General features: G+C 36.9%; 1 protein-coding gene across 3 annotated transcripts; it reads right to left on the reverse strand.

Annotated features, from left to right (window-relative positions):
* Positions 1-66: 66 nt before the first annotated feature.
* LOC113696695 (alpha-L-arabinofuranosidase 1-like) lies at positions 67-12730 on the reverse strand. 3 transcript variants are annotated; one of them, XM_027216076.2, is made up of 18 exons: positions 12146-12730; positions 10442-10650; positions 9978-10032; positions 8902-9113; positions 7780-7901; positions 7527-7674; positions 6087-6156; positions 4050-4195; positions 3886-3931; positions 3710-3762; positions 2938-3082; positions 2593-2711; positions 2399-2470; positions 2199-2302; positions 1587-1643; positions 1284-1482; positions 473-619; positions 67-320 (listed from the first exon to the last, which is right to left on the reverse strand). In XM_027216076.2, the coding sequence occupies exons 2-18, from the start codon at positions 10616-10618 to the stop codon at positions 165-167; spliced, it is 2028 nt and encodes a 675-aa protein (XP_027071877.1). In that variant the 5' UTR covers positions 10619-10650; positions 12146-12730; the 3' UTR covers positions 67-164. The 3 variants fall into 3 exon arrangements, with proteins under 3 accessions (XP_027071877.1, XP_027071882.1, XP_027071888.1); XM_027216081.2 differs by lacking the exon at positions 12146-12730 and adding an exon at positions 11754-11892; XM_027216087.2 differs by lacking the exon at positions 10442-10650 and having other exon boundaries at positions 12146-12728.
* Between the last annotated feature and the right edge of the window lie 359 nt (positions 12731-13089).

Below are 13089 nucleotides of genomic sequence, written 5' to 3' on the forward strand. Positions count from 1 at the left end.
AGAACCAACTTAAGATATGCAGCAGTAGCAACAGGAAGCATATTAACTGATATAAGATGGCAGACATAGAACTAAATATGCTTTATAATATCACCATTACCATTAGTTTGTAAGAACATGATGGTTTATCTGATGAATCAGATACACATGATGGTTTTGCATTATCAGGATGATGATGATCTAAGAACAGAATCGGATCCTGCAATTAGGATATTATTGTCCGACTTCATCGACAAGTCAAATGATGTGAGTGAATGAGGAGAGAGCACCACATCCATGACCTCCCCAACAGTATCCAGCAGAGTTTTGAATGGCACTACCTACATATTCACCAGGAGGAAATCAAAATTAAAAAGGAAAAAAACCAAACCAAATCATTCAAGATTTTACTGTTTTACATGTCTTCGACGGCATTCAATGTGTGAATTGTAAATTCATCCTGGCGTAAATTACTGCAAAATAGGCTTATTACCTTTTTCGGATTGACAAATGAGTTTTCATCCATTACATTGCTTGATGTTAACTCTGTCTTCGTAGAAACAAGTGATTCTGTTGAATTCTGCCCCAACCCGGAAACAGAAATCTTGAGAGCCACTGCAGTGCTTCCAAAGTTCACAACCTGGATAATACTTAAGTTAAAAACTCTTCGAAATACAAAAGGGAATATGAATCCATGTACTACAAATTCTTAGAGATGATATATTTGTTTCTTTTGGTCGCTGAAACTAACTTTGATGATACCCAAGGCCAAGAGAGATGTGAAGAAATGAACTGAAAAAAAGAAGTAGTTTTCCTAATGCAAACGAGTTGGGAATGCTCAGTCAGGGCAAAGAGGACATAGAAAAAGAAAATGAAAAATATTGCACTCTCAGCAAGTCGGCTACGAATACCATGAAAGGTTGTTGTACTTTAAGGCTAAAAGAGATAATTTTGGTCCAAGTAGCCCAGATGTGGCATCAAATTGCTGTAGTAAGCACAATAAAACGGGCGAGCAGTTTTTTTTTTTTTTTTTTTTTTCCATTCATTACAGGGAATCTGCCAGAAGAGTTTGAATTCATTGATCATATGTAAACATCAAGAATGGAGATACAAATGCATGAGAAATGAGAGAACTTTTCCAAGTTGTGTGGATCATGCGCTGGAAATCATAATAGCATAAGCATGCTTTAGTAGCTCAATCAACATCAATATTTTCTTGGAGAATATGTGCCCTTAAGAAACCCTTTTTTTTTAATAACAATCTACTCAAACCGAAATAATAGCACATAATATAATAGTCATACCTTTACTCTCAAGTAAGTCTTATTATCCACTGTACTTTTCCACTGAATAGCTGATGCTATAAGTGAATTTGAAGGATTAGGTTGTAGTGTAGAATTGAGAAGAGTTGCACCATTTGACTCTTTGAAAAAATGCTGCATCCAATAGCTAGGAGTCCCATACACCTGTGAAGAGTCGAATACAATCGCATCTGGATTCCACCTGTATCAAAAAAAAAAAAAAAAAAAAAGATCTTCTTGAAATCCATCATCAATCAGAAACATTTTGGAACCAGAAGTTTTACTGTCAAAACAGATGAATCTGACCTCCTGTCATTGGTATTCACGAACAAAGGTGCATAACTTGCCATTTCAACTACATCACTGAATTCAAAAAAAAAAAATGAAGTCCTTATCAGCCAAAGATTCTATCTAATACTGATGGATATACTCCACCCTCAAGCATATTTAGTAGTGTATATACCAATTAAAACTAGGTTTTGTTTACCACTAACAATTGAAGTTTCACCTTTCAGCCGATTTTCAGCAATAATAATGACATATCAGCAACTGCATCTTTAACTGAAGAATGTGATCTCTAGATTATGCTAGCAATTCAACAAAATATGGATCTCAAATGGCCATAAGAAAGTGTTCGCTATTAGTAGACCTAGTTTGGCACCATACAGATTGCCTTTTCCATGTAAGTAAATATACAGCAGTTTCTTACAAAAATGCTACCGGGTTAATTCATCAAACACATGTGACCTACAATTTCATTTTGTTGGATTCTCCCTAAACATATAGCAAATTCAAGGATTTTCTTCCCCACCGAAAACCCAACAAGGACCAATTCATTATATTGTTTTGCTCTATGCGTGAAATATGTACATCTATACCATATAGGATTGCCAAAGATTGTTAGGAAAATAAAATAACCTATTTTTTTCCACGCCAATAAGGAACGCAGCTTCAGCTAGTGCTGCCAAAAGACTACCCGTGCCAGAATCATTTCCGGTCACAGCATACTCACTCACAAAAACCTACAAATAAAACACCAGACTTTAGACCCACAAAAATCTAAACAAGAAAATGAAAAACTAAAACTAACATGTTATCAGACAAAAAACGTTGCACACCTTTGGACCATCGCGTGGGGTATGATCAAACTTGTGAGATTGAGAGAATATAACATTAGCATTTTCATAAACCTAACAAGAAAATACAATACAAAAGTTACACTTGTATAATGAGCAGCTATATTATATAATGAGCAACTAAAGAGCATGCTGCTTATAGAATGTTCCAAATACATGAAATATTAGATTCTCACATGATAATCAAACAAATGAGCCGGATGATCCAACAGTTTAGAAGTTCCATCACAGTTCGAAATCATTTTGATGTCTGGATAGGATTGGTTTATAGCAGAATAGAACTTGAGGTAATTTCCTGAATCACGAGGAAATAGGAGGAACATCAAAGATTCACCTTTTACATAAGCTAATGGTGAACTAGATCCTTGTATATTAAGCAAATAATGTTATTTCACATATTTATTCATTTGATACGCACCTCACTATACCACTAAATAACAAAATCTAATGGTGGTGTAAAAGGAAAAACAAAAAGGTTAATTTGCTAAAGGAAAGCACCAACTCTAAGAAGAGATGCATACCACGGTAGTTTTTCTTCCCACAGTCCTCATTACCAATAGCAACATATCTTAAATCAAAGGGTTCGGGGTGTCCCAGTGCAGCTCGAACAGAACCCCATTTGGATTTTGCATCACCTTTTGCAAACTCAAGCCCATCCAAAATTTCCTACAGCAAGACAATTTTAAGGTCAAAATTATAAGAGTGTACAATGAAATCTTGAAGATCAAATGACCAAGGGATGAAGTGTGTGTCTGACCAATCTAAAGTGTCGTATAGTGCACTTCTAACTTTTGCAGGATAACAGAAAAAACCGAGCTACATTAACCTCTAAGGAGAATATGTTGCTAAAACTCAACGAAATTAGCACAAGTAATTCAAAAGCAAGTAAAAATATTAAGAAAATGACCTTAATACATGTCACTGGTGCAAGAGCAATGTTCACATTTGCAAGTCACCACATTCAAGCTATCACTACTTGCCTATGACAAATTTGTTCAGAGGAAATTATATGATTTAAACAAATTCATGACCTTGTCATATTTAGGACTTTGTTTAAGCATGATCTAAACAATATCAAGGAAGGAATCAACAATTAATACTGACAGACACAATGTTGATTGATCGTGTCAAAAATTGATGATCTCATATCTAATCAATAGGTCTCAAAGTCAAGATGCATCCAAGTTCTACCAGAAAGATTTTCATTAAACACAGGAATATATATATGCTGCTATAATGCTTGATCTAATAATGGATGGTTTATATATATGAAGAAAGTACCAAGAAACTTACTTGTACGAAAGGAAAGACGCTAGAAGTGTCAACTTCATCATTATGGCTGATTCCTGCAAATTGTGAACAGCACTGTATCAGTATTACGATAAAGGAGAAAACAGAAAGGCAATCACTGAATTGGAAGAAAGGTCACAAAGAACATGTTATAATTGCAATAGATTCCAGTATATTACCATTATTGAACACCCATACTGGTAATGCACCAAGGTCCTCCGCAAGCTACAGAAGAAAAAAAAGGAAGGATATAAAACTGTTAACATTAAGAGAAGATTACCATAGAAATATGATAGTTAAGAACTAGAGACCCAAGATCCTATTCCTAGAAAGCGGATGTTACCTGGAGAAACTCAAAATGCCCCATTCCATCATCTGTCCAGTAATCCCAAACGTCACCAAAATGCCCAGGCCTCTCTTCCCATGGTCCAATAGTTTCTTTCCAGCGAAATGCATTTCGTAACCATTCACCTTCAACAAAGCAGCCACCTAGCAAATACAAGCGCAAAAAATAAAAAGGTGAATTGCTTAAACAGATCTGAATTATATCATGAGTACATAATATAAGGCCTATACAGCCCTAAACAATATCACTGGTAGTACATACAAGCACTCATTATGAGAAATAGGTCTGAACTCATAACTCATAAAATCTGTTCTTAAACAATGTATTGGATAAAAGTTGAAGCAAATCCCATCAAGAACTAAAGAGCCGTTTGGCCAACGTCCTGAAAAAGAGATCTGAAGGATATGTGCTCCATTATCCCCCCAAATTTATTAGAAGTTGAAATAAAAATTTGAAAAAGGATGTTAAAGAATTTTGCACTTCCAGTGCCTCTGAGTCCTTACTAAGACTAATAGTGAACTAATTGATGAAATAACTATTATGCAGAACACAAGAATAAAGCATAATGAGTGCAAATAAATATAATTGATAGTTTCTTGAACTACCCTCAGTAGCCTTGAACAATGGAGAGAAACTAAAACAAATGTCAACTCGTTTCCCACATCACTGCTTTAGGTAGGTTCAACATGCACTTTGAAAAATTGAAACTCCTGGTATTATTCCATGTTCATACAACCAAATAATACATATAATATGAGGCATGTATAAATTCCAACATCCACTTGATGCAGCTTAGAAACATTTCACTTGTCAGAAGAGATGATATGACTGCAATCCAATATTTTTAACCATCTAGCTTTAGCCATCTTCAATACTTCATTATCTCCTTTTACAAGGTTGGTGTCTCGCAAGATTTTCTAAAGAATTACGATTTTTCCAATATGAAAAAGTATGAGCTATGCCATCTGGTTCACCGGTACTACCAAAAATTCTCATGCCAAATCGACTACTATTGATGGTTTGGTTCCTTGGAACGCAAAGGCCCCAGACACACTTCTGGTTTCCATTCCCACATGCCCAAAGGGCAGTGGCAATAGTTTGGTTCCAGAAGCTGTTACTAGATTGAGATCTGTGGGTCTTTGCACCACATCTATAGATCCACTATAAGTTTTTTCCTTGCTGGATTAGGTCCACATGATTTTTCTATCTTACAAGAGCTAGGTAAGTGTAGGAAATCACTTTCTCCACCACCTAGTGTAAGGGATTTACCATCAGTACCAGTTATTGATGAAATCACATCTTTCAGTACTGGACAAGTCACCCTAAAGAAAAGATCATGGAAATTAAGGAAGGCGGGAAGAATAAAATTGATAACCATCATAGGCTGATGCTAGTCTGATAAGAAAGGTCTCATAAGTAGCATGTTGGACACAGTTCATGAACTCATTAAGCAAATTATTCAAACAAGCTTTCATACAGAAGAATCTTTGAGATAAGACTTCCTCAATTGTTCTATAGCTTCATTTAGACTTAATGGTGCTAGGAATTTAGGCACCAGTAGACCTGATTTTTCTAATCTATCATGATTATTTCAGTGAACGTCAATACCTCAGTTTTTATTTCAAAAATTTGGGTTGTCCCAATTCCTAGATAAGATCACCACTGAATGCACCCTTCAACAATCTCACTCAAGTATCTTCAGGTATTTATGAATTTCCTTGAACTTTCTCAAGCCTGTTTTCATGTATATTTTCCGTTGTTTGAAAGACCATCTTAGAAACTGGGAATAATAACCCAAGTGGTCGGACCCTCAGTGCCAATATTGAAACTTGACTTGAATGGATATTAATTTTCTCAACTGATAACCAGAGTACCATTAACATATAGAATCTACTCTGACAACACCCAATTCAACACCATGTAAGATGTTCTTTGCAACACCAAATCTGTCCTCCAACTTCATTAAAATAATTGCAATTATCAATGCCACAAGCCAAGACGCAAGGTTGATGGAAGAACCAAAGTTAGTAATACCTGGAAATCTGATAAAAGCTGGTCTCAAATCTTGAAGCATACTGAAAAGATCATTCCGAAAACCATGTCCCTGTGCAAAAAATCTTTATCAAGGACAAAAATTCTACAGAATAGAAATTTAATGAAGATCAAACTGTAAGCTCTAAGCTCCTCTGCAAATAGACAATACAATACCAGATTGATTTTATATCTTTGAAGCCACCGAGTAGAATGCTACTACACATTCAATATGTAATCAAAACCGATATACTTCGCTGAATAACAATTCTAAACTCTAATACTCCTGAGGTTTAGCAGTTAAAGCTCAAATCCAACGGACTGACAGTTAAAGCTTGGCTGATAGATTTTATCCCCATCCCACCAATCCACCCCAAGGTCCTAAAGCTTAAAGTTGTTTCCTAACTCTAGTTGACCAACATCAGATGAGGTTCAATTTGATTTTGCACTTTTGGGTCTATTCTCATAGTTCTGAAAGTCATAATTATAATAGAGGATGACAGTTTAAACAGATCAATTGTCAATGACGGAAAATAATTACTATAATGTTTAACTCATAAGAATCCATGTCAAAATTGGCCAAATGAAGAGGTAAAATCCCAAATAAATTGTGCACTTGTCAAATAGAATCGAAGAATTCTCATTTACTGTAAGAAGCCTTGTCCTGCCATCCAACTCAAATCTCAGATATACTATTCTATGCTGAATTCAGCACCTACTGTAACAATTAACAGGTTAGTGGGTATTTCGGAATACAACTCTTCTAAGTACCACAAGTTAATTTGGTGGATCAATATTAGTGTGTAAAAAGAAATTGGTATATTTGTATCAGCAGTGTGGATGATTCCAGATTGCACCTTTCCCTAACCAAAGAAAAATTACAGAATCCCAACAGTTATTGCCCTCTCACGATAAATCTTGTGCTCCCCCATAAATTCTGGTGACAAATGTTGGCTTCCTCAGCTCTTAAGAAGCATCACGGGAGGTGCAACAGTTTTTTCCTTGTGTAATTAGAATCAAAATTTTAAGTAGCACTAGGACAATTGCAAGCTCATCAAGGGTTACAGTTGATAACAAAGACAGATAGCAGAAGTTTGATCTACCCAGGCAAATGCACAGATAGCAGAAGTTTGATTTATCCAGGCAAATACTAAATTCAGGTAAAGCCACCTTACAAATCTTTGACCATAAAAAACTATGAAGAGACTCACTGGTATAAAGTTATGAATTAAATAGCAACTTATTGGCCCAAATTGTCATGCAAATTTAGTGAATCATATTGATAAGGATTTTTTAGTTTCAAAACTTTGTCATAGAAATTTTCTGATATAAACACCCAGAGTGTAATCTCAACGTGGAAAGCCTGTAAATTCTATTCCAGCTTGTTGACTCACACAACTTAACCAACATTCTAAAACCTAACCTCTACCATGAAAAACTTACCTTGTATGTGTCCAAAGGCATAACCGAAACTTGATCAAACCATATAACACCTTTTGTTGTTGTCGTCAGTTGCAACCTTGATCTGTGATCAGTTGATCTTGCTTCGAGCAGAACTTCCATCTTTGTCCAGTTTGAAACGTCAGCAGCACTGCAAGGAAACAATGAGGAAAACTCAGTAAGCAATAGCTGATATGGCTGAATCAGTAAATAAGAGAACCTCTGAAAAACTGCATATAGGTCTGCTGAAGCTCACACGATATTTGCAGTAGCCAGAGTCTGGAATCCATTTGACCCAGTCAATGATACAGATACATTAATGGGACCAAGAGAACGTACAAAGAGAACCACTTTATAGGTCTTTGCTTGTTCAATATTCTGAAAGAAAACAAGAGTTACAGAGAAGATTTAGCTGAACAACCATTCCAATATATTCTGAAGAACACTATTATGAAACTAGCATCACTCATGCATTCATCAGTTGATGCCAGAACTTATGCTGTAAATCACACTGAAATACAAATTATCAAATGAATGAACAATAAACATCGACACAAATCATCATGACACGCAGACAAACTAAAACCATGCAGAGGTGATGCATTTTAAGTGAAGAATGCATGTGCTAACTATACTCTTCAAAATCAGAGTCCATTGCCAAACTAAAATTGTTCTCTCGTCCTTAATTTTTTGTCCATTCGAGACCCTTCAAATGCTTGTGTTAACGCTACCAGAAGGTCTTGTCCCCCAGAAGGCAATCGCTGATCTTGTGGGTGAAATATAACTTAGCCAGATTGAAGTGCGGAGTTTAAGAACTATCACAGATGAGCAAAATAGTCCTACATATTATAGCCTCTCTCTATCTCTATCTCTCTCCCTCACTCTGATGTACATAGAAAAAACCCAAACCTCTTGTAGTGCGGTGCCAGAATCCTAATGACAGCGAAACAAAACTTGTTGGATGCAGGTACCACCATGAGCAATTCAATCATCCACAGCAATTAAAGTGCCAATAGGACCAGAAACTTATACTTAAGTTGCAGAATGTCAGTTTTGAAAAGGTAAAGTCAAAAATAGGGAATGAAGTCAGCATATGTGCTCCACTATTCTATGTATTACAATACACCACCAATGAATAGGCCCAAAATACAACAGGCCTTTGATGCCAGCATAAGCCATAGATAGCAAGTTAAAATACAGCTGAAACTATCACATGACAAAGCAAGTCAATTTTGCTCTTTGCCATTGTCAAAATGGTAAAAACCAGCATTACCAATATTAGCTGAGGTTGTGCTGTAAAAAGAGCAAGGGAAAGGATACTCCATAATAGCTTGCATCAAAAACTTACAAAACCACAGAAGAGGGAATCAATTTTTACCATGCCCCAGAACCCAGGATTATAAATGCCAACTCCTCCAACAGGACATTTATTGGCACCTCCACTGTCACAAAGAACCTCCATTTTCAGTGCAACTTTATTTCGATCAAAGCATGATGAACGGTCTGTTGATACAATCAAAGATGATTCATCCCCCAAAATAGACCAAGGGTCAATATTTGAGGGAGTGTTGGGGCCCCCAGCTTCAAAACCTGAAATTGAATTTTCACAAGCAACTGGTCTGTTACCACTGTGATAGTTTCAATCAATGTAAATTGTCTATCAAACAAGAGTAATGGCAACAGACAACAATCCTATGCAGGGTGCAAGGGTTGAAAACACAAGAAGCAGAAGATGCTGCCCTAGACACCATAATTTATTTGACAGGCGGATAATGGCAGGTAGCTGGATAACAGCTTGCAATATCAGATGCTCATTTCCACTTAGCCAAACGAAAAAAGTAGTGAAATTGCAAATGACCTCTCTTTTTTTTTTTTTTGTTTGCTCAAAAATGTTGTTCAATAGAAGGATTATTCAAAAAAAAAAATTTAAAACATTCTGGAAGAAGAGAAACTGAGAAGGCAACAAAAGGAAAGAGCAATAAGGCGAAAGCATGGTGTAGTTCAACTCATAAAATTAGATGACTTTTGTACAGTAAATTGATGTAAACGTACTGTCATGATCAAGCATCAGGTTAAATTCCATAACTAACACAAAGCCTGAAAACTGTGATATGTTACAACACAAGTTAGGAATTCCAGGAGTATTGAAGATGCAGTTATTAGGTAGGTGAAATAAAAAGAAAAGGAAAGGAGTTTGCATCAATCATGTCTGTATTGCAATGCAATAGAAGAAAGGACCCCTAATAGGGACAGAGAAGAGGACTGAGTAAAATGCATTTTTCACAGAAAAACGAATGCTACTAGAATAATTTGCCATGTCTAACCTTCTTTGATTTCACTGAAGGTGCATACAAGTTTGCCACTACCTCAGACAAATTAGAACAAAGTTGATAACCAAATTGATACTACTTGGCTTTTTTTCCAACTTGCATACACAAAAAATATGAAACTGACCTCGGTTGCTAACAAGCTCTGCCCACAGTCCACCAGCTCCAGCATGATTGATCTCCTGAACAATAAAAGCAAATATATTAATGTATGACAGCTAAAATTCACTACTGAAAATAGAAACGGCCTTGACTTTGTATATAATCAATCAAGAGTTAAAGGTCAACAGGTTCTAAAAGTTGTCCCCAAACATGAATAGTCTATTCACATAGCTGTGCCAAACTAACTCCACGTAGAGATCAACAGTCGGCTCGCAGATAAGAAAAACATTTCACAGGATAAATAGCCTAATAATAAGCATAAGAGAAAGACTGATTATGATTTTACACACTCTTCAATCAAAAAACATATGACATGAAATATTTTCAAGCAAACCAAATTTTGGAATACTTAATTTAGCAATTGCAGTTATAGCAAACAAAAACAATTGGCCTCTGAGTTGGACCAGTTTTATTCACTAAAAAACTAACCTCAAAGAATATACCAAATACAGTATCAGGTATTTTTCTTGCCGATGCTTCAGAAACGTTTACAAACAGAAATGCTGCCTGATTTGTATCAGTTCCGAAGGCAAAACCCTGATAAGGTATCCATGAAGCAAGTAACAAGCAAATCACAATTGAATGTTGGGCACGACTTGAACCCATTTCCTCCTCACCGCATTAAGAACTTTGACACCCTATTTAAGTGTGAATAAAGAAGGCAGTTGGGTTCAGTTTGGGCCAAAATAACAGAATTAAAGTAGTAAAGCGGGCAGAGCATACGGCTACTTTCCGCAATAACTGGATGTCACTACAGATATATAGGCAGTATCGAATAATGCAGATAAGATGGGATGTCAGACAGTTGCTTCTGGGCAATGTAAAATTACAATATCCAAACTACAAGAAAATACATCAAAGTTCCGTTCAAACAAAACAGGCAAAAAATCAAAAGAAGAGGAATTGGGCTATGCTTTGTAGTTTGTACCACTGACATTTGACAACCTCTTCTAAGTGGAGCACAATCAATCAACTTAGGACAAACGTGAACAAGCAAAAAGAAGCTAAAGCTCCCAAGAAAAAAACAGAAGCAGAAAGTTCGAAGCTTTTATGCAATTGTGGAACATTGAAATTCAAAACGAGAGGCAGAGAGAAAGAGGGAAGAGAGAGCTGCAGAATTGGAGGGTTGAACAATATGTAACAGCATTCTGAATGAATTTCAGTTCAAGTCATCGTCAGACTGACACACACACACACACAAGATAGCATAAAGAGTGCTGGTAAGGAACAAAAAGCAAAAGGGTGCAAATTGTTTCAGGGATTGATTTCAACATAGGTTTCCCTGAAACAATAGAGCATTATTAACTAAAGGACACGTGCGTTGAATTGGGAAGACATGGGAATTCGTTTGTGAATGGGAAGAGCCATACGGATATTATTAACTTCCCTGTTTTGTTAGTTATGACAACGTATAGTGTTATTGGCAACAAACATTCATTTTCATTTGACCCGGCCGGCTGAATGAAGACGAAAACTTGTTTTTGTTATTGGGCAAAAAAATAAACACCAAATTACGGTGGTCATAAGCCAGAAAGATGAAAACTTTATACTTTTAGTACAACTAATGCTACTGCTACTACTACATTTTACGGGGCAGTAAACAAAGGAAGAGCAGAGCCGAAAAGAAGAAAATTCCAAAGAAGAGAAAGTATGGAGAGAGAGAGAGAGAGGGACGAGAGATAGCGATAGCGATAGAGATAGAAATAGATACAGAAAAGAGGGGGGGGGGGGTGTTAGTTACCAAGTGAGCTCACAAAAGAAACTGTTGAATTCAGTTCAGTTATGTGAATATATATACGACACCTCCGGTGTTTGCATTCAGCGGTGAGCGTGCATGTCCAATATTTATAGTGGTTCTAGTCTTCTACTGCTACTGGTACTAGTGTACTACAACTAGACTATAAGACTAGTAGAATGGCTGCCAGCAGTAATTTTTCATTTGGAGATTTTTTTAAAAAAAAAAAAAAGACTAGTGTCCGTCACTCTATCTGTTTCTGATGAGTGCAAGTTACAAAAAGGAGACGAAGGAGACTGGAGATACCCCAATTCACCTTCCCCCTTTCACCGAACCCCAAAAAAAAAAAAAATGAAGAATCTTGGTTTTTTTTTTTTTGGTTTTGGGTGTGTGCTTACCTTAGCGTTCACGTAAGCAGAGTTATCCCTTCGAGTTTCAGTTTCACCGCAGAGTTAGTTGGCGGTGTGGATGTCCCAGGCAGTTCTGTGCAGAGATGCTTTTAGTTTCGACGATCTACTTTTTCCAAGGGAAGAGAACTAGAGAAGAAGGAAGAGACGGAGGAGGAGGAGGCGAAGGAGCCGCCGATGATGAACATCGGACCTTGACAGTTGAAAGTTTCTTTCCATGGCCCCCACTAATCCTAAAATTGTAGTATTTGTTACTTGTACTCCTCCCCTTCTACCATATCTTCTATCTGTAGACTATAATTGATTGCTGATGATGATGATGATGATGATGCTGACGCTGACGCTGACTTGGACTGGATTGCATTATCCGACAATCCTAACTTTCATACCACCACTAAAGTCATAAGTGCACTCCCACTACTAGCCGCCGCCGATGATTATCATTTCTCGTCGATTCGATTGGACCCAATTTCGGTCCATCCTTTTCCGCCGATGATGAATGCTCCGTGTTTTTGTTTGTTTGCCAGAATTCTGCACAATCAGTTTTCGTTTTGTTATTGGCCAGGCAGGCAGTATCTTGATGCATTATATCTTCTTCCTGGCTTGAATTTAAGTCCTGTATTTAACCATCTCTGTTGTTTTTATTTATTTGTTTTAGATCGACACAAAAATCGGTCATCACATCACTACTACATTTGGTAGTAATTAATCATTACGCACCTATGTATTTAATCACTACTACGTTCGGGGTGTCAGGGCCAACTAATTCCCTGTGGCCTTGGAGAGGATGCTCCAACCCATTCCGAGCACGTTAACAGCGGGACTCGAACAATTAATTTCCTGTGGCCCTGGAGAGGACGCTTCAACCCATTCCGAGCACGTTAACAGCGGGACTCGAACATTGATGGACATGCCTAAAGAGAAACAATTGTACC

The sequence above is a fragment of the Coffea arabica genome, chromosome 6e (assembly GCF_036785885.1).
Source record: "Coffea arabica cultivar ET-39 chromosome 6e, Coffea Arabica ET-39 HiFi, whole genome shotgun sequence".
Classification (NCBI taxonomy): Eukaryota; Viridiplantae; Streptophyta; class Magnoliopsida; order Gentianales; family Rubiaceae; genus Coffea; species Coffea arabica.

Coding starts and splice junctions, on each gene's coding strand:
- LOC113696695 (XM_027216076.2), bottom strand. CDS start 10,618: ATGGGTTCAAGTCGTGCCCAACATTCAATTGTGATTTGCTTGTTACTT. Junction 3,932..4,049: donor GGCATTTTGAGTTTCTCCAG/GTAACATCCGCT, acceptor TTTCTTCTGTAG/CTTGCGGAGGACCTTGGTGC. Junction 2,712..2,937: donor TGGGAAGAAAAACTACCGTG/GTATGCATCTCT, acceptor CTCGTGATTCAG/GAAATTACCTCAAGTTCTAT.